Source organism: Primulina eburnea, chromosome 18 (genome assembly GCF_022965805.1).
Source record: "Primulina eburnea isolate SZY01 chromosome 18, ASM2296580v1, whole genome shotgun sequence".
In the NCBI taxonomy this organism is placed as follows: domain Eukaryota; kingdom Viridiplantae; phylum Streptophyta; class Magnoliopsida; order Lamiales; family Gesneriaceae; genus Primulina; species Primulina eburnea.
The window spans coordinates 12,125,883-12,148,711 of NC_133118.1; the positions used below are offsets into that span (position 1 = coordinate 12,125,883).

The 22,829-nt window shown below is 41.8% G+C and overlaps 1 protein-coding gene across 1 annotated transcript in view; it reads left to right on the forward strand.

Moving 5' to 3' along the window:
• Positions 1–1,968: 1,968 nt before the first annotated feature.
• Positions 1,969–22,829, forward strand: part of LOC140819115 (uncharacterized) — a 43,340-nt gene continuing 22,479 nt past the window's right edge. Inside the window, exons 1-4 of the mRNA XM_073179125.1 lie at positions 1,969–2,053; positions 2,381–2,832; positions 3,175–3,327; positions 3,445–3,536. Of these exons, the coding sequence (XP_073035226.1) occupies positions 1,969–2,053; positions 2,381–2,832; positions 3,175–3,327; positions 3,445–3,536 (782 nt within the window). The remainder of the gene's footprint in view (positions 2,054–2,380; positions 2,833–3,174; positions 3,328–3,444; positions 3,537–22,829) is intronic.

The window sequence follows — 22,829 nt, forward strand, 5'->3', positions numbered from 1 at the left end:
AAACAAGGACCGCGGGTGCGCCAAGCCTACGACCAAAAACCATTTTCTGAACCACTGAGACCGCGGGTGCGGTCCTTACATGACCGCGGGTGCGCTCTACCTTCGGACCAAATCTTACTCTGCGCACAGCTTCTACAAAGATCGCCTCAGAAACGCCTCTTCCCGTCCGAATTAGAAAAAGTGGTAAACTACAAAGTCGTAGCTCTATGAGTAACCATACGACGCCTATGGAAAGCCCGTGAGGGACAAGGCCCCATAGAGGGACCCCAAGATCGGGATAGCCTTGGGTCGGTTGGCAGTGGGCCGTATGGGCGGTCCACTGGGCCTGTAACGGGTCGTTACAATAAAAGGCGCCTTTTATTGTAACGACCCATTACAGGCCCAGTGGACCGCCCATACGGCCCACTGCCCCGATCGACCCAAGGCTATCCCGATCTTGGGGTCCCTCTATTGGGCCTTGTCCCTCACGGGCTTTCCATAGGCGTCGTACGGGTTACTCATAGAACTTCTATAGTCCAGGCTATAGTTTGTGCCTTCCCAAAATGGAACCCAAGACCTCCCTGGATATAAGGTACTTGGCAACATATCTGGTAACAATTGAGCTACTAGCTCAATTGGTACCAGGATTGTGCCAAGTATCTATATATCCATGTGATCTTGGGTTCGATCCTGGGGAGGCACATAATTAAGTTCACGGGCTTAAGAGTTCTATGAGTAACCCATACGACGCCTATGGAAAGCCCGTGAGGGACAAGGCCCCATAGAGGGACCCCAAGATCGGGATAGCCTTGGGTCGGTTGGCAGTGGGCCGTATGGGCGGTCCACTGGGCATGTAATGGGTCGTTACAGTTAATCGGTACTATATTGATGTGGATGGAATAATAGCTTCCTCTATTACTGGTAATCGATACCATATCGATGTTAATAGAACTGGAGTCTTTTCTATTACTGTTGATCGATACCATATCGGCGTGGATAGAACTGGAGTCTTTTCTATTACTGCTAGTCGATATACGCATGCCAACTTCTGGAATCGGGATCCCTAGGCTAGGATTGAGTCTAGTCTGAATGATGTAGCTACGAGTATTGTCGACAGTTTGATATTGATTATGTTTCAGACTTTGTTACATATATATGTTACCTGATTACATGCTTTATATTGTTTATATGATTGCATGTTTCGTTGATTTATACTGGGAGTATATTCTCACCGGTTTATCCGGCTGTTGTCTTGTCTGTATGTGTACTTGACAACAGGTGGCACAGGATCAGGGTCCAGGAGATGAAGAGAGAGATCGTGATTAGAGTGGTGGCACCAGGCTTGGACTAGAGATAGGGTTGAACACTTGATCGTAGTTGTCAAACCCTAGTTTGAAAAAATGTGTTGTAATACAGGACTTGTATTTTATATACTGATATGTATATATGTTTTAATTTCACCACGTTCCGCATTCTGAAAAAAAAAATTAGACCCTGTTTTTAATTGATTAATTAGTCCCAATTATGATTAAGAACTTGATTAGCGTCCGGGTCCCCACAGCTGAGGTGGTGATGCAGGAGTATGGGGCTCAGGGACGATTATCAGAGCCGACTAGGGAGTCATTGTGACCTCAGGGACAATCTTTTAAATATCAGAAGGGTTCATCTTCTTCTTCAGCATCATTTGGGAAGCGTCGATTTGATTCACGACGTGTTGAGAGTCGTGGGGGCAGTTCTCAGTCTGTTCAGGGGCAGAGAGGAGAGTCCAGAGCCGTGAGATGTTTTCGTTGTGGGGGACCTCATCTGATCAGAGATTGTACACAGACCGAGATCACCTGTTTTGAGTGTGGCGGTGTTGGTCATCTGGCGAGACAGTGTCCTAGTCGTGAGGGACAGCGAGAGCCTAGGAGTGCTAGAGGTAGATCCTCAGAGAGAGGAGGACGACAGCCTCAGCAGTTTACACCACAACCTTCTGGAGGACATCCACGTATGCAGGGAGCTGGTCCGCCTCAGGCACAGGTGTATGCTTTGACACGAGAGAAGGCAGAGGAGGCACGAGAGGAGATGATAGCGGGTAAGTGTTATTTATGTTCTTATCCTGCTTATATTCTTATTGATACTGGTGCCTCGCATACATTTATATCGAAGAAGTTTGTGGTTGAGCATCATATGCGCTCGTCTCCATTGCCTATGCCTCTTTCTGTTTCGACACCCTCTGGAGTTGATATATCAGTTGTATCGATGATATCAGATGGTATTATTTCTTATGAGGGCTATGAGCTGAGATCTGATATGATTATTCTAGAGATGACTGATTTTGATTGTATTGTGGGAATTAATGTGCTGAGGAGATATTGTGCGACAGTTGATTGTTATCAGCGGGTGGTATATTTTTATACAGATGAGAAAGAGCGTTGGACATTTTATGGGAAGGGTTCTCGTCCCCGTGTTCCATTGGTATCTGCTATCCGGATGTCTCGGTTATTGGAGCATGGACATGAGGGTTATCTTATTTATGCTGTAGATGTGACAGAGAAGAAGAAGGAGGTGGGAATAGAGGAGATACCTATAGTTGTTGAGTTTGCCGATGTATTTCCTGATGAGATTCCAGGCTTCCCACCAGCCCGTGAGGTGGAGTTTGGGATCGAGTTGATACCAGGTACTTCCCCTATTTCTCGTACTCCTTACAGAATGGTACCAGCAGAGTTGAGAGAGTTGAAAGCCCAGTTGCAGGACTTGCTGGACAAGGGATACATTTGCCCTAGTGTATCGCCTTGGGGTGCACCAGTACTATTTGTTAGAAAGAAAGATGGAACGATGCGACTTTGTATTGATTATCGACAGCTGAATAAGGTAACGATTAAGAATAAATATCCCCTCCCTCGTATTGATGATTTGTTTGATCAGTTACAGGGAACATCAGTATATTCGAAGATTGATTTGAGGTCTGGATATCATCATATATGAGTTAGAGAGGAGGATATTCAGAAGACAACATTCAGGACCAGATATGGGCATTACGAGTTTTTGGTTATGCCATTTGGGTTGACGAATGCTCCAGCTGTGTTCATGAGTTTGATGAACAGGGTATTCCAACCTTATCTCGATCGATTTGTTATTGTGTTTATTGATGATATATTGATATATTCCAGGAGTGAGGCTGAGCATGTTGAGCATTTGCGTTCAGTATTACAGGTGCTGCGAGATAAACAGTTGTATGCTAAACTCAGTAAATATGAGTTTTGGTTGGATCGAGTGGTCTTCTTGGGTCAAGTTATATCGAGAGATGGGATTTCTGTTGATCCAACGAAGGTCGGAGCCGAGTTACAGTGGTCTGCACCTACATCTGTACCAGAGATCCGTAGTTTCTTGGGTTTAGCAGGTTATTATCGTCGATTTATCGAAGGATTTTCAAAGATTGCTAGACCTTTGACACAATTGACTCAGAAAGGTGTGCGATTTCAGTGGTCTGAAGAATGTGAGAGGAGTTTTCAGGAATTGAAGCACCACCGACTGACGACTGCACCGGTGTTATCAATCCCTACAGAAAACGAGAGGTTTGTTGTTTATACTGATGCATCATTACATGGTTTGGGATGTGTTTTGATGTAGGATTGACATGTTGTGGCATATGCCTCGAGACAGCTGAAACCACACGAAACAAGGTACCCCGTGCATGACTTAGAGTTAGCAGCCATTATCTTTGCCTTGAAGATATGACGACACTATTTATATGGTACCTCGTTTACGATTTATACTGATCATAAGAGCTTGAGATTTCTATTTACACAGACAGAGTTGAATATGAGACAGAGACGATGGCTAGATTTGCTGAAGGATTATGATTGTGAGATTGAATATCATCCTGGTCGAGCCAATCTTACAGCCGATGCATTGAGCCGTAAAGTGAGTTGTACTGCAGAAGATGTGTGGGGCCCTTAGCTCCTAATCGTTATTACAACACAATTTGATTAGGGTTAAGTAATTCACAGCGGAAAACGAGTTTAAAATTTCTTTACAATGAGCCCAAAATATCTCTTCTGATATTTAAATACTAAAAATAGTATCTAAATTCAAATCATAAAACACGCCCACACATAATCAAAACCAATCATATACAAACAACTCATATCCTCGGGACATGCCCCGGTATATAGATACATAAACATATATACTGGGAACAAGACATAACATAAACCTCAGCCCAAGCGGTGGCTCCCACCAGAAGCTCCCTCTCCGGTCTCCTGATATCCTGGAGTACCTGCTATTGTCCACACACAAAGACAACAACAGCCCCCCTTGGGGGTGAGCAAAGCTCCGTATGGAACAACCAATCATATATACCACAGATATCTAAACCATGATATATGGTATGCAATGCATGTATGTCGTGGAGGTATCAGGTCAAATGCCCATCCACTGAGCACATGTCAGAATCAATCGAATCGCTATCAAATCAAATCAATGCTCGAGCTGGCACACCGGCCGATATGGGAATACACATATGACAACGTCGACGAAGCGTCGTCAATCCCACATCTCATATCCAATCATATGGGGCCACAATTGTCTATGCTTTACGGGTCATATAATACCGGCATAGCGATTGTGTTCACAAACCCCGGAATCCAATCAAATCATATCAGGGTATCCAAGGATCATAGCTCAACGTGTATGTCATGTATCAATGTATGCATAAAATGATGTGTGTTAACAAAACATTTATTTTATACATCGATACTCAAATCTCAATGTCATGTATGCCACATCAAATCATCAAGTAGGCACATAGACACGTATTCCAATCCAATCCAATCAATCCAATCATATATCATATAATACAGATACCTGTCGTATGTTACCCGGTCGCAACATATCTCAATTCTTCGTTCCAGTTGATATAGCCTGAAGATATCGGTATAATACTTTATCTACATCAATAACATACTCATTCCAATCAATAACATAATCCAAAATCATTAATATGAGTTTCAATTATCATTTGAAACTTCAATAATTCATATCAAATTCAAATCATATCATAATTCAATTCCGACTTCAGATATAAGTTTATTGTCGGTTATTCTACTACATATCAGATATTCAACTTCAAATACATGCTATTCCAGCACCTTGATATTTGAAGCTGTTGAAACCAGAAGAAAATTACCTCAGTCAGAAGCCCTTAACGCGCAGATATCAAATATATAATTTGTTTCGCGTTTAGACTGTGTCTCGAAGTCGATTTGGACGATAGAAAATGAAAGTCTCTCGTGTTTCCCTCGAAGTCTCTGAAATGAAATGAAAGAAACGGAGGAAAGAATTGTTCTTATCACCTCACCGCTACCGTGCTCGGGCGGTAGAATTCTCGCGCCCGAGCGCGAGACATTCTGCCCCCGACTTCAATATGTACCGCGCTCGAGCGGTCACAAATTACCGCTCGGGCGCGGCATGTTCTGTCCAAAGGCCACTTACTTCGCGCTCGGGCGGTCAAATATTACCGCTCGGGCGCGAGGTGTTCTGCCCGAATACTCATTTCAAATACCCTGGCGCTCGGGCGGTAATTTTCTACCGCTCGGGCGCCACCTGTTCTGTACAAATTGTTGGTTTTGTACTATATTGGCGTCCGGCCTATCCAATCGAGCTCTTACAACGTCAATTCATATACAATATTCATTTCTCAATTCCATTGTCACGATATACATCAAAGGTATAATCACATATCAAATTCATTGATTATCGATAATCATATAAGATTTACGATAATACGATACACGGACCTTACATTTCTTCCCCTCTTAAAAGATTTCGTCCTCGAAATCTCAAACATCACTATATACATAACATTGGTAAACATACATATGTCACCAGTTATAGTACATATCAAAACTAAAATCAGAATAAGGATCATAATACATCGAATACAATGGAATAGATGTCGTAGAATCAAACAAATGCGGATACGAATCTCGCATTTTGCTCTCCAATTCCCATGTCGATTCTTCAACACCATGTCGTGTCCATTGCACTCGTACCAGAGGGATCGATTTGTTTCTCAATATCTTTTCCTTTCGATCCATAATGCGAACAGGTTGTTCAACATAGGAAAGAGAAGGATCAAGTTCAACCTCATCAGGTGCAAGCACTGTTAGAGTAGGTGCCCGTCGAGCCAAGTGTTGGCCGAGTGTTCACAATGAAACTCTATGTATAAGCAATCTTTATTTTAATAATATTTGAAATTATTATTATGGCACATCTTTATCTGTATACCCATGCTAGTTGCATAGATAAAGCCCTTGAATATACAAATAGTAGAAAGAATATGAGATGCTCATATGATGAGTATCATGAAAATCATATTTGTAATACTGTATATTCTAAACGGTTCCTAGTCGATTCAGCCGCCACTAAGAAGGATATAGGCCGCTAGAGTTAGAGACTAGTATCTGCGATGTGAGTACCATGTTTCATTGGTAGGGGACATTGTGATGTCCGAACATGCAGATAGGTGCTCCTTGTAGAGTGCACCGAACAACCCTCCATAAAAGGACTTTCCAAGTGGTTCTCACTTATCGAGTGGAAATGTCCTAGTTTATGGTTGTACAGAATTAGTCCTTATGACCCGGGACAACATTGAGACTCTATGTGCTAGAATTACACTTTGACTTGTTTACCGACTCTCATGGGCTCATCAGGTGGCAAGGTTGGGTGTTCTGTCGAAACACATAGGAGTCGATGCATTGTAGTCGGGGATTCACCGCTTACCTTCGGGTATGGATATCCTATGTGTTATCATGTGTATGTAGATCGAAATCTCTGGCCAGAGTATGGTTGTAATTATGAAAGGTGTTTCATAGATTACACCATCGATGCAACTACGACATGACACATAGTATCGATTCATTGACAACTCTCGATAAACCAATGGTTGTCGAATCGATCGGGATATATGAGTTGAAGGGACCGTACTGTACGCTAACCATAATTGAATGGTTCTTGCAGGCACTATCATTTGATACCTAGGGAATCATGTAAGCGATGCTGCTAGGCGTTTAACATGATTGGTTGGGTACTATCAGACTTGAGTTCTGACGTTCTTGTTATCAAGGAGTTGATAAGTAAGAATGGAGCAATTGGGGTATGCTCATATAAGGACATGTTTAGTCCGAATCACATGGAGATGTGAACCCACGGCTAGTTGTATCAATGAACCATTGAGGGCCACACAAGTACTAGCTTTCTAGATCCCGTTGAGAAGTAAAAATAGTTCAATGTGTTGAACGGCTTATAAAGGAGTTTATAAGCGTAAGGAAAATTAGAAGTATGACTTCTATAAAGGAGAAAATAGTTCAATGTGTTGAACGACTTATAAATGAGTTTATAAGTGTAAAGAAAAATAGAAGTATGACTTCTATGAGAGAAATGTAAATTTTAATTTATGGAAGTGTTCCTAAATTAAAATTGGCCAAGTGAATAATGTATTTGAAAATTGTGATTTTCATAAACATTATTATGGACTAAATTAAATTAATTCAAGTGTTGAATTAATTAAACACTAGTGGGCCTAGTAAAGTCCAAATAATTAAATTAATTCAAGTGTTGAATTAATTAAATTATATTGAGTCTTGTAGAGCTCAATTTAAATTAATTATTTAACTAGTGGGACTTGGGTAAATTCAAGTAATGTTTAATTAGTCTCAAATATGTTTGAGATAATTAAAATTTAGTCCAAAGTTTTTAATTTGATTAAAAACCATATAATATGCATGCATGGGAGGTGAAAGGTTGGGAGACTACTTTTTGTGTTTTCAAGGCATGACATGCAACTTTTTGGAACAACTTTTCCCACAACCAAAAAAATGTCTCTCCTTCTCTCCTAGCATGAATAGTGGCCGAGTTACTATTCACATTTCTCTCCAAGTTTTTCTCTCAATTTTCTTCTTCAATTGTTGAGGAAAGAAATCACTTCTCTTTGAAAATTCTTCTTATTTTTCTAGTGCAAAATAAGAAGGGTTCTAGCTAGTTAGTGGTGGGCTTGATTGGAAGAAAGGAGTCCAAAAGAAAGGTGAAGCTTGTAGATTGTCTACCTTCAAGAGCTAAGGTGTTTACACCTTAGTTGGAGCCACAATCAATCTTTGAGATTGATAGGTAATTTTCTCAACACCCTATGCATGAAAGTTGAGATTTTTGTATATGTTTGCACAACTAGTACATGGTGTTCATTTTTGAAAAATTCTCATTCAAATTTCGGTTTTCATGTTTTGAAAACATTTTTGTGCTTCCGTTGCGATTTTGAACACCGTATATCGATCCCTTTCAAGTGGTATCAAGAGCTAAGGTTACTAGTTTTTGTGCAACATATACATGATGTTATATTGAGGTCAATTTCTAACCGATTGAGATGAAGTTTTGCAACGATTCAAGGCCGGATTTGGGGCTTTTTGGGGCAGCAAGTTGCTGCCCATTTCGGGCGCCTCGGGCTGCCCGAGGGGCTGCCCGAAATGGGCAGCAAGGGCAGCCCGAGGGGATGCCCGAAACCCCCTCTCAAAATTTAAAAAAAAAAATTTTACATGTTGGCCGGAATCCGGCGACGGAGCTCCGGCGACGGCGATGACGACTAGGGTTTCCAAAAGTGTTTTGGATAATCAAAGTGTCATGGGCCTTGATGTTGTTGGGCCATTAGATGGTCAACATATTTGTGAATTTTAAATGGGCCAAAATATTTTTGGTGAAAAATGAGTTTTTGGGCCCTTAAGTTTAAAATTACAAAAGTTGCAAATATTTTCTCATGAAATAAATATTTTAAGTTGGACTTTAAATATTTATAGTAAATGGTGGTGATTTACAAGAAATTCGGTTATAAATAAATTAATTTGAAAGTAGACAAAGGTGTTTGTATACTTTGTTAATTTAGTTTATAATCGTGGCGGTTAGTGATTGGATCAAGATATATAATATTGGATCAATTAATTATTGTGATAATTAATTGATGGTGTATGATATGTGATATTATGCATGAAGGATGATCAAATGCCCAAGCCCAATTTGCTAGGTGTATGCTAGGATATTTTAAGTTGAATGATTGTAATAATTATCAAATTTAAAGTGGGCTTGGTTTATGGCCCGTTCCCACCCCCATGAGATGTATCCCTATTTGCCATGGATATTTATTTGTAAATATTAGTATAGTGGAAGATCAAGATTGGAAGATGGTGGCCATGATGATTATGAAGATCGAAGACATGTAAATATTGGAAGCTAATGTAATAGTTGCATTTGCATCCCGTGCATTTACCCTAGGATTGGACCTAGGCCCGTGTTTAGCTCACACAGGTCATTAGTATTGGGGCGATTGATCATCCTTGTTTGTTTACTGTTTATAATATATGCATGATATGTTATAAATAATGAGTATGTGCGTTATTATTATGATAATAACAAAGTTGCATGAATCCGGCAAACATACGATCAAACATGGCGAGCTTTTAAAATAAAATTAATGATGAGACCTTTCAAAATTAAAAACCCTCATTTTGAATAAGATTCAAAATTAATATCAAGCCCGAAAAGGGGAATTATAAATTTGTTTATAATTTCCTTGTCTCCCATCGACAATGGGTGCATGATGAACGCTACCCGTACTCGGTGCTCGGCTCATATTATTGGGGGAGCTCTGGGTGCCGGAAAGCTGTGACATCCATTGACATAGTGATGTGAACTACGTGGAACTCTCATGATTTCGGCTCATATTATTGGGGAAACTCATGGCGACCGTCCATTAAGGTTCAACATCGATGGGTAAGGCTTGACACGTAAAGATGAACGACGTCATATTATTGGGTCCTAATCAAACGTGAGACAAAAGTTTACGTAGAGGGTTGCATTGTGTTGCAATTGGAAACTACCTTTTAGGAATTGTGATTGGCTGATATTATTCGGGATCACAATTCGCTAATTGGACCTTACGTACCTACTGAGGAAAGGAGTTTCCCGTTTTCACTAGAGGGTAGTGAAAGATGTCAAAACAGTGGGAGCAAATATTTATGAAGGAAAAGTCCAAACTTCATATCTTACTAAATATTTAAAATAGTCATCAACATTTATCTGTTTTTACTTTTCAGTACAAATTGACAATGTTATCGATTCGCAATCCAATATCCGTAATACTCGACAAACACATATTAACTGGACCTAATTACCTCACTTGGCTTAGAAACCTAAAAATCGTCTTGAATTCAGAAAGGGTAGCATATACACTGACTGAGTCGCCCCCTGTTGAGGCTCCGACTCACTGCAATCCTGAGGAATTGCAGGCTTACAAGGAATGGTGTGACCATGACTTGATAGCCAGGTGTTATATGCTGACTTCTATGAATGATGAGCTGCAGAGGCGTTTTGAGGGTGCAAAGAGTGCTGCTGACATTCATTTGCACCTCAAGGAGCTCTTTGGAGAGCAAACACGTCCTCTTAGGCATGCTACCGTCAAGGAGCTGATCACTTTACACATGCAAGATGGGGCCTCGGTCCATGAGCATGGCCTAAAGGTGATCGGGCTCGTGGACAAGCTCGTTGGCATGGATCTGATCTTGCCTTCGGAGTTGACCACCGACGTGTTGCTCTTATCGCTGCCTAGCTCATTTGATCCTTTTGTGGTGAACTTCAACATGAACAAGATTGAACCGACCCTTGAGGAGTTGGTGATATGCTTGTTACGTTTGAATCCACCATCAAGAAAGAGAAGTTGGTTCTTTATGTGGGTTCTTCATCTGGTACGAAGATTGATCCACATGGGAATGGAAAGAAGCGTTCTTTCCAACGTCCCAAGAAGAACGTGCCCTTGTTGAGGCAATCTCCGAATCCCGTTGTGGCAGCCACACCAGTTAAGGCTGACAAGACTGCTGATGAATGTCATCACTGCAAGAAGCCTGGACATTGGAGGCGAAATTGCAAGGAATATCTGGCCCAGAAGTGTTCTGGAAACGGTATGCTCTAAATTTAAGTAAACATTTCAATTAACTCTACTTCTTGGGTATTAGATACCGGTTGTGACTCACATCTCCGTAATGGGTTACAGGTGATGGGAAGAAGTAGGAAGCTTAAGGAAGGTGTGACCTTCTAGAGGATGGGCAATGGAGCAAGAGTTGCTTCCAAGGCTATTGAAGATGTTTACTTATTATTGAACAATAGTTTAAGTTAATTTTATGAGATGTTTTGTTTGTACCTAATTTTGTAAAAACATTGTTTCCATTTCTATGGTGATAAAAATGGATATTCTTGTTTATTTTGCAAAGGTGTTTGCAACATTTACATGAATGAATGTTTGATTGGTACTTGAAAACTTGAAAACAATCTCTATAACTTAAAATTAAAAGATATTCTACTAAATGTCCATTCAAAGGCATACACCATATGAGATATGGATGGGTAAGCCTCCTAAGTATTCTTATCTTAGAATATGGGGTGCCCTGCTTATGAAGCAGGTAGTGGGAGATAAATTGGATTGTTGATCCATTTTATGTTACTTTGTGGGATATCCAAGGAATTTAGTTGGATATCACTTCTATCATCCCCAAGAAACAAAGGTGTTTGTTTCTAGGAATGCAACCTTTTTGGAAAAGGAATTTTCTATTGGATAGAAAAGGGGAGATGATAGAACTCGAAGAGGTTCGAGAAACACCCACAATTATAGAACCCACACCCGAAGAGCCAAGAGAGGAGATACAAGCTCCTAGAAGATCCGAGAGAGTCTCGAGACCACCTATGAGGCATGGTCTGCTTCTTGAAGAGGGCCATGATGAGCCTAACCATGGATGTGATCCAAGGACCTTCAAGGAAGCGTTATCTGATGCCGATTCATACAAATGGCTTGAAGCTATGGAATCTGAGTTGAATTCCATGCATTCGAACCAAGTGTGGGATCTTATAGATCCACCTGAGGGAACGGTTCCCATAGGGACTTGGGGCGGATGGGAAGGTATTGACCTTCAAGGCGCGATTGGTGGCAAAAGGATATACTCAAAGACAAGGAGTTGACTTTGAGGAAACCTTTTCACCAGTTGCAATGTTCAAGTCCATAAGGATTTTGCTAGCCATAGCTGCATGGTATGACTATGAGATATGGCAGATGGATGTCAAGACAGCCTTTCTTAATGGGGATATTAAGGAAGAGATTTACATGTCTCAAACCTGGAAGGTTTACATCTATCGGAAGTGAGCATATGGTATGCAAACTTCAGAGATCTATTTACGGTCTAAAGCAGGCATCTAGGAGTTGGAACCTCAGATTCGATAGTACGATCAAAGAGTTTGGTTTTGCTAAGAATCCTGAGGAACCCTATGTGTATAAGAAGGTCAGTGGGAGTGTTGTGACATTCCTGGTGTTTTATGTTGATGACATTCTAATCATTGGGAATGATGTAGGAATGTTGCAATCAACTAAGATATGGTTAGCGAGTAAGTTCTCGATGCAGGACTTGGGTGAAACATCTTTTGTATTGGGATACAGATCTATAGAGATAGATCGAAAAGATTGCTTGGTCTCACCCAGTCTGTAGTGACCCGTTCCAGAATCACCTACTAAGCAAGAACTAAGCATGCAATTAACCTAATTAATAAAAATCAGAGATAACAGCGGAAATATGGTTAACAACAATAGTTATACAACCCAATCGAAATCCAGAATACTCAACTAACTGAAAGTATCTGCTACAATCATATCAAATCAAATGGAAAACACTGAAAACTAAACCAACCAGCTACTCAAAGTCCTCCTCCTGAGCCATCCAACCTGAGGCCTGCCCCGTGGGAATGGGGTGTCCAAGATAAACAAAACCGAGGACGTGAGCGATAAGAACGCCCAGTACAAAAGCATGAGTATACAAACCTATATGAAATGCACATGCTATGATATGATACCAGGGTAGTCAAGAAATAGGAGTCACAAAGGAACTCAAAATGCTCAGTCTAGAGGCGCCAAGTGGATAGTGCCGCGCGGTCCTACCCGGGTCACTGCATCCACTACAAGAACAGACGTGGACCTAAAATGTCCCGGATCACCGAAGCCCTCCCGACCCGTCGGCCACTGTGTACTCTCGGTGTCCATGCGTCCACAAGACAAGACAGGGCTGAGCGGCCCCAAGATATAGCTTATCTCGAAAGAGATACAGCTCAACAGTAAAGGCTATCTCGAAGGAGATACGGCTCAACATGAAATGCAACGTGCAATAATAAACGTGACATAATAGCATGCATCATATGACATATATCAATGCACCACATGATCATGCAACACATATATGAATGTATACTCAACCAGGATATCTCGGATAGTACTTTCGTACCTCTATCACAGCAAGCCTAGCCTTACGCAACACCGCTAATCAGGTCTAGAACAAGCCTACACATCAAAAGCATACCCAATGAACAATACTACCATGCTTGACTAGCAAAACCAGTACTCCCTAGTACTACCAAAGGTTTAGGGTTTACCTTCGTCCGTCGACAGCCCTTTGATGTCGATTGCCTCGAAACTCAGGCGTCGCTACGCTACCAATCCTGGCAGCTCCTGGCTAACGCTCGACCGACAAACTAACACTAGAAACCTTCCAAATCTCTCAAATAGGAGGCACACTCAAGAATTTGCAATGCAAAAATGAGGAAATCCGAGCACTATTTATAGGCTATGTTCGGATCCACCGAACTCACTTCGGAACGTCCGAACTCCTACGTGTCCACCAGCTCTTGACACCTCATGATCGGATCTACCGAACATACACTTCGGACCGTCCGAACTTGCACGTGTCCAGCTGCTCTTGACACCTCATGATCGGATCCACCGAACTTACTTCGGACCTTCCGAACTCTTCGGTGCTTCCGAACCATCTTCGGTCCGTCCGATCATGACCACGGTCAAAGTTACACATTAAACCTTCTTAATCACCATTAATCCGTTAATTACCCAATTTAGAATTCGGGCTACTACATTCTCCCCCCCTTAAAAGATTTCGTCCTCGAAATCAAGCTTAGAGGATGAACAAAACGAAATAACAACATATTCTCAAAATACTCGGTTCATCAAATCCATGAACACTGCTGGCGCATTCGTCAATCCGAATGGCATACCTAGAAACTCGTAATGCCCATATCGAGTACGAAATGCAGTCTTGGAAATATCATCTAGACCAACACTACCTGTGGACGAATCAATCACATGAGGTAGCCTTCCCCGCCCGACTCTAAAGCACGACAGGCTTTCAGAGCAGAAACCACTGGCATCGGAGGTCGCGCTCCCTCACCATAGAAAAACCAACTAGAGTTCTCAGTCGTACGAAACTGAACAAGCTTCTGGTAACAATCCACAGTAGCTCGGTAGGTAGTCAATAGGTTTATACCTAGAATACAATCAAAATCTTCCATCTCCAGGATCATAAGATTCGCAGTCAACTCGTTACCCTCAAAATCTAAGGGACAACCCATCACTAGACGCTTAGCTAACATCGAATGACCCATCGGGGTAGAAACAGAAAGAATGACGTCTAGGGAAACAAACGGTAACTTATGACGCTTAACAAATCGTGCAAAAATGAATGAATGCGATGCTCCGGTATCCATAAGAACAAAAGCAGGAATACCGCATAAACGAAAAGTACCTGACTCTTCCTGTCTAATCTGCAGTCTGATCCTGGTTCAGCGCAAAAACCTGACCTTGGGCACGAGGTCGAAGATTCAAACTACCCACTGCCTGACCCTGCCTCCTCTGCTGAACAGTCGCCTGAGATCCGGAACCAGATCCTGCTCCACCACGCAACTGAGGACAATTCTTCTTGATATGCCCCATCTCTCCGCACTGAAAACAAGCTCCCGCGGCTGATCGGCACTGCTCCGATGGATGGTTCTTCCCACAATGCACACAAGCATCCTTCTTCTCACCAAAGCGGAAAACACCGCTAGACCGTGATCCAGATCCAGAAGAAGAAGAAGAACCTGACTTCTTGAAAGACTGAGATCGAGGGCTCAAAGTACTCGGAGGTCTAGAAGAAAGAATAGCCCTACCACGCTGGAGACTGATCTCTGCCTGGCGACACCGGTTCACTAACCCATCGTACGAAGTAGGATTATCACAGACAGTGACTCGGTCAAAGATCTCCTGGTTAAGACCCTGGAGGAAATGATCATACTTGGCTTCAGAACTGCCACTGATATGAGGAGCAAAGGGTAACAACTCGAAGAATTTCTGCTGATACTCATCAACAGACATACTCCCCTGCTTAAGGTTCAGGAGCTCAATCGTCTTCGCCTGGCGAAGGGCTGGAGGAAAATACAGCTGCATGAAAGCTGCACGGAAATCGGCCCAAGTCACCCTACCTTGGGACTGGACTATCGGCGCAGAAGTCGATCGCCACCACTTGCGCGCACGGCCCTCGAGAAGAAAACTAAGGGTCTCTATCTTCTGCTCCTCGGTGCACTGAAATGCACGGAAACAACTCTCCATGCGCTCTAACCAGTCCTCAGCATCATCGGGAGTCTCTCCACCGACTAGAGGCTTAGGCCCCATCTGAATAAAACGATGCAACTCAAAACGCCTAGGACCATCCCGACGATGACGATGCTCACGATCACGATGACGCCTACTATTGTCCTGATCACCCCAACGACCTACACACCCCTGACTACTCTCGTCACCAAAGTGGTCAGCCATCACTACAACATAGAATGGGGAAAAAAAACGGTCAAATGGTCAACGGAAATCCCAAAACAGAATTCTATATCCCAAAATCGTATGCATGCTCTGATACCATAAATGTAGTGACCCGTTCCAGAATCACCTACTAAGCAAGAACTAAGCATGCAATTAACCTAATTAATAAAAATCAGAGATAACAGCGGAAATATGGTTAACAACAATAGTTATACAACCCAATCGAAATCCAGAATACTCAACTAACTGAAAGTATCTGCTACAATCATATCAAATCAAATGGAAAACACTGAAAACTAAACCAACCAGCTACTCAAAGTCCTCCTCCTGAGCCATCCAACCTGAGGCATGCCCCGTGGGAATGGGGTGTCCAAGATAAACAAAACCGAGGACGTGAGCGATAAGAACGCCCAGTACAAAAGCATGAGTATACAAACCTATATGAAATGCACATGCTATGATATGATACCAGGGTAGTCAAGAAATAGGAGTCACAAAGGAACTCAAAATGCTCAGTCTAGAGGCGCCAAGTGGATAGTGCCGCGCGGTCCTACCTCTGGGTCACTGTATCCACTACAAGAACAGACGTGGACCTAAAATGTCCCGGATCACCGAAGCCCTCCCGACCCGTCGGCCACTGTGTACTCTCGGTGTCCATGCGTCCACAAGACAAGACAGGGCTGAGCGGCCCCAAGATATAGCTTATCTCGAAAGAGATACAGCTCAACAGTAAAGGCTATCTCGAAGGAGATACGGCTCAACATGAAATGCAACGTGCAATAATAAACGTGACATAATAGCATGCATCATATGACATATATCAATGCACCACATAATCATGCAACACATATATGAATGTATACTCAACCAGGATATCTCGGATAGTACTTTCGTACCTCTATCACAGCAAGCCTAGCCTTACGCAACACCGCTAATCAGGTCTAGAACAAGCCTACACATCAAAAGCATACCCAATGAACAATACTACCATGCTTGACTAGCAAAACCAGTACTCCCTAGTACTACCAAAGGTTTAGGGTTTACCTTCGTCCGTCGACAGCCCTTTGATGTCGATTGCCTCGAAACTCAGGCGTCGCTACGCTACCAATCCTGGCAGCTCCTGGCTAACGCTCGACCGACAAACTAACACTAGAAACCTTCCAAATCTCTCAAATAGGAGGCACACTCAAGAATTTGCAATGCAAAAATGAGGAAATCCGAGCACTATTTATAGGCTATGTTCGGATCCACCGAACTCACTTCGGAACGTCCGAACTCCTACGTGTCCACCAGCTCTTGACACCTCATGATCGGATCTACCGAACATACACTTCGGACCGTCCGAACTTGCACGTGTCCAGCTGCTCTTGACACCTCATGATCGGATCCACCGAACTTACTTCGGACCTTCCGAACTCTTCGGTGCTTCCGAACCATCTTCGGTCCGTCCGATCATGACCACGGTCAAAGTTACACATTAAACCTTCTTAATCACCATTAATCCGTTAATTACCCAATTTAGAATTCGGGCTACTACACAGTCCACATACATTGATACCATCGTGAAGAGGTTCTCGATGGATAAGTCCAAGAGAGGACATCTACCAATGTGTCATGGCGTGTCCCTATCCAAGTCTGTCTTTCAAGACTGATGCAGAGATAGCGGCGATGACAAAGCATTCCTTACGCATCTGCGATTGGTAGCATCATGTATGGAATGATATCTACACGTCTTGACGTGGCTTTTTCACTAAGTGTAGTGAGTAGATATCAATCGAACCCTGGTCTTCCACACTGGAAAGCTGTGAAAGACATCCTCAAGGAGTTGAGAAGGACCAATAAATTGTTCTTGGTCTAAGGGGTGGAGAACTAAAATTGGAAGGCTATACCGACTCTAGCTTCCAAAGCGATATCGATGACTCGAATTCAACCTCTAGGTTTGTATTCATGCTATATGGTGCTGCTGTCTCTTGGAAGAGTTCCAAGCAAGACAATACTGCGGATTCCAGCACAGAGGCCGAATACATTGCTGCATCGGATGCAGCAAGGGAGGCTGTTTGGATAAGGAATTTTTTCCAAGAGTTGGACGTCATTCCTAATTGAGTTGCTCCTATCCCATTGTTGTGTGACAACACGGGAGCTTTAGCTCAAGCAAAGGAGCCAAGGTCTCATCAGAAATCCAAACTAGTATTGAGAAAGTACCACATCCTTCGAGAGATTGTGGAAAGAGGAGAACTGTCTTTTGACACAGTCGGCTCCGCCGATAATGTTGTTGATCCACTAGCTAAGCCTTTACCTGGACCATTATTCGACAAGCATCGCGAATCAATGGGTTTAAAGCATATGGGTAGTTTGCTTTAGTGCAAGTGGGAGATTGTTAGAGTAGGTGCCCGTCGAGCCAAGTGTTGGCCGAGTGTTCACAATGAAACTCTATGTATAAGCAATCTTTATTTTAATAATATTTGAAATTATTATTATGGCACATCTTTATCTGTATACCCATGCTAGTTGCATAGATAAAGCCCTTGAATATACAAATAGTAGAAAGAATATGAGATGCTCATATGATGAGTATCATGAAACTCATATTTGTAATACTGTATATTCTAAACGGTTCCTAGTCGATTCAGCCGCCACTAAGAAGGATATAGGCCGCTAGAGTTAGAGACTAGTATCTGCGATGTGAGTACCATGTTTCATTGGTAGGGGACATTGTGATGTCCGAACATGCAGATAGGTGCTCCTTGTAGAGTGCACCGAACAACCCTCCATAAAAGGACTTTCCAAGTGGTTCTCACTTATCGAGTGGAAATGTCCTAGTTTATGGTTGTACAGAATTAGTCCTTATGACCCGGGACAACATTGAGACTCTATGTGCTAGAATTACACTTTGACTTGTTTACCGACTCTCATGGGCTCATCAGGTGGCAAGGTTGGGTGTTCTGTCGAAACATATAGGAGTCGATGCATTGTAGTCGGGGATTCACCGCTTACCTTCGGGTATGGATATCCTATGTGTTATCATGTGTATGTAGATCGAAATCTCTGGCCAGAGTATGGTTGTAATTATGAAAGGTGTTTCATAGATTACACCATCGATGCAACTACGACATGACACATAGTATCGATTCATTGACAACTCTCGATAAACCAATGGTTGTCGAATCGATCGGGATATATGAGTTGAAGGGACCGTACTGTACGCTAACCATAATTGAATGGTTCTTGCAGGCACTATTATTTGATACCTAGGGAATCATGTAAGCGATGCTGCTAGGCGTTTAACATGATTGGTTGGGTACTATCAGACTTGAGTTCTGACGTTCTTGTTATCAAGGAGTTGATAAGTAAGAATGGAGCAATTGGGGTATGCTCATATAAGGACATGTTTAGTCCGAATCACATGGAGATGTGAACCCACGGCTAGTTGTATCAATGAACCATTGAGGGCCACACAAGTACTAGCTTTCTAGATCCCGTTGAGAAGTAAAAATAGTTCAATGTGTTGAACGGCTTATAAAGGAGTTTATAAGCGTAAGGAAAATTAGAAGTATGACTTCTATAAAGGAGAAAATAGTTCAATGTGTTGAACGACTTATAAATGAGTTTATAAGTGTAAAGAAAAATAGAAGTATGACTTCTATGAGAGAAATGTAAATTTTAATTTATGGAAGTGTTCCTAAATTAAAATTGGCCAAGTGAATAATGTATTTGAAAATTGTGATTTTCATAAACATTATTATGGACTAAATTAAATTAATTCAAGTGTTGAATTAATTAAACACTAGTGGGCCTAAGTCCAAATAATTAAATTAATTCAAGTGTTGAATTAATTAAATTATATTGAGTCTTGTAGAGCTCAATTTAAATTAATTATTTAACTAGTGGGACTTGGGTAAATTCAAGTAATGTTTAATTAGTCTCAAATATGTTTGAGATAATTAAAATTTAGTCCAAAGTTTTTAATTTGATTAAAAACCATATAATATGCATGCATGGGAGGTGAAAGGTTGGGAGACTACTTTTTGTGTTTTCAAGGCATGGCATGCAACTTTTTGGAACAACTTTTCCCACAACCAAAAAAATGTCTCTCCTTCTCTCCTAGCATGAATAGTGGCCGAGTTACTATTCACATTTCTCTCCAAGTTTTTCTCTCAATTTTCTTCTTCAATTGTTGAGGAAAGAAATCACTTCTCTTTGAAAATTCTTCTTATTTTTCTAGTGCAAAATAAGAAGGGTTCTAGCTAGTTAGTGGTGGGCTTGATTGGAAGAAAGGAGTCCAAAAGAAAGGTGAAGCTTGTAGATTGTATACCTTCAAGAGCTAAGGTGTTTACACCTTAGTTGGAGCCACAATCAATCTTTGAGATTGATAGGTAATTTTCTCAACACCCTATGCATGAAAGTTGAGATTTTTGTATATGTTTGCACAACTAGTACATGGTGTTCATTTTTGAAAAATTCTTCATTCAAATTTCGGTTTTCATGTTTTGAAAACATTTTTGTGCTTCCGTTGCGATTTTGAACACTGTATATCGATCCCTTTCAAGCACATGCGATGGATCAGGTTCATATTTCCTCAACATGGAAACATGAAACACATCGTGAATGGCAGATAAAGCTTGTGGCAATGCCAATTGATACGCAAGATCACCAACTCGATCCAGAATCTAGTATGGACCAACATATCGAGGAGATAACTTCCCTCGCATGCCGAATCGAACAGTGCCTTTAAAGGGAGATATCTTCAAAAACACTCTGTCACCTTTCTGGAATTCCAAGGGTCGTCTTCGTTTATTCGCATAACTCGTTTGACGATCCTGAGCAGCTTTCATCCGCTGCCGAATCAACTGAACCTTATCATTCATTTCCTGTATCATTTTAGGTCCAGTCAATTGTTTCTCACCAATCTCATCCCAGAATAACGGTGATCTACATCGTCTCCCATATAGAGCTTCAAACGGTGCCATACCGATACTCGTCTGAAAGCTATTATTATAAGAAAATTCAACCAATGGTAAGGCATCTTGCCATGCCATCCTAAAGTCCATCACAACAGCACGCAACATATCTTTTAGCGTTTGAATCGTACGCTCAGTTTGGCCATCAGTTTGAGGGTGATAAGCAGTACTCATAGCCAAACGCGTACCCATCGCTTCCTGAAAACTACCCCAGAATTTAGAAGCAAACCTGGGATCACGATCAGATACAATTGAGACTGGCACACCATGCAGTCTCACAACATTCTCAATGTATAAACGGGACATTCTCTTATAAGGATAAGTCCGTTCATACGGAACAAAATGTGCAGATTTCGAAAGACGATCAATAATCACCCAAATAGCATCACAGCCCTTGGGCGAACGAGGTAAATGAGTCACAAAATCCATAGCAATATGTTCCCAGTTCCATTTTGGGATTTCAAGACTATGGAGCAATCCTCCAGGTTTCATTCTCTCGGCTTTCACTTGCTGGCAGACAAGACATTTCGAAATAAACTCAGCAATGTCCTTCTTCATACGTCTCCACCAGAATTGAGGTCTCAGTGTCAAATACATCTTCCGACCTCCAGGGTGAATACTGTATTTGCTACAATGTGCTTCTAGAAGAAGGGCATATATCAAATCAGAGTCATCAGGAACTACCAGCCGACCATTAAGTCGTAAAGAACCATCAGAAGAAATCTGAAATCCAAACTGATGTCCAGCAGATACTAGTTCTTTCGACTTTTGGATCTGAGCATCGCTTCGTTGGGCCTTTCGTATCTTCGATATCAAACTCGGCTCAATTTGCAATGCTGAGACAGTGACAGAATTCCAATTCGAGTGAAAAGTCCAACCAGAAGTACATATATCTTCATGTACCTTGGCGACACTGACAGAAGCTAAAACAGAATCATAAACTTTACGGCTCAGGGCATCCGCAGTAACATTCACCGATCCAGGGTGATATTGAATCTCACAATCAAAATCCTTCAGGAGATCCATCCACCTGCGTTGCCTCATATTCAGATCAGATTGAGAAAAGAGATATTTCAGACTCTTATGGTCCGAATAAATAACAAACTTTTCTCCGTACAAATAATGGCGCCAAATCTTCAAAGCAAATACAATGGCGGCCAATTCAAGATCATGAACAGGATAACGTGTTTCATGAGATTTCAATTGACGAGACGCATAAGCAACCACCTTGCCATGTTGCATCAGAACAAAGCCCAAACCTTTACCAGACGCATCTGTACAAACCACAAATCCTCCGGTACCTGAGGGAATAGTAAGCACAGGTGCTGTGGTCAATCTCGTTTTCAATTCAAGAAAGCTAGCTTCACATTCATCTGACCAAATGAATCTCTGATTCTTCTGCGTCAGTTGAGTAATAAGTTTAGCTATCTTCGAAAATCCTTCAATAAAACGACGATAATATCCAGCTAAACTCATGAAGCTACGGATCTCAGGAACATTCGTAGGTCTCGGCCAATTCAATACAGCTTCGACCTTCGAAGGATCAACAGATATGCCATGTCTCTAAATGACGTGGCCCAGAAATACCACTTTGTCCATCCAGAATTCGCATTTGGACAATTTAGCATACAAATGACTAGTACGAAGAGTCTGAAGTACCAGTCTCAGATGTTCAGCATGCTCCTTTCTCGATTTCGAATACACAAGAATATCATCAATAAAAATAATAACGAATCGGTCCAGATAATCTCGAAAGACTCGATTCATTAAGTCCATAAAAATAGCAGGAGCATTCGTAAGACCAAAAGGCATAACCAGGAATTCATAATGGCCATACCTCGTACGAAAAGCAGTTTTGGGTACATCTTCGTCTCGAACACGTACTGGATGATACCCAGAACGAAGATCAATCTTCGAGCAAACAGAAGTACCCTGAAGCTGATCAAACAAATCATCAATACGAGGAAGTGGGTACTTATTTTTCACAGTAGCCCGATTCAGCTGCCTATAATCGATACACATTCGCATAGTACCATCTTTCTTTCGAACCAATAAAACTGGAGCTCCCCAAGGCGATACACTCGGTCGAATATATCCCTTATCGAGAAGATCCTGTAATTGTTCTTTCAATTATTTCAATTCCAATGGTGCCATGCGATAGGGAGCTTTAGATATAGGTGCAGTCCCCGGCACAA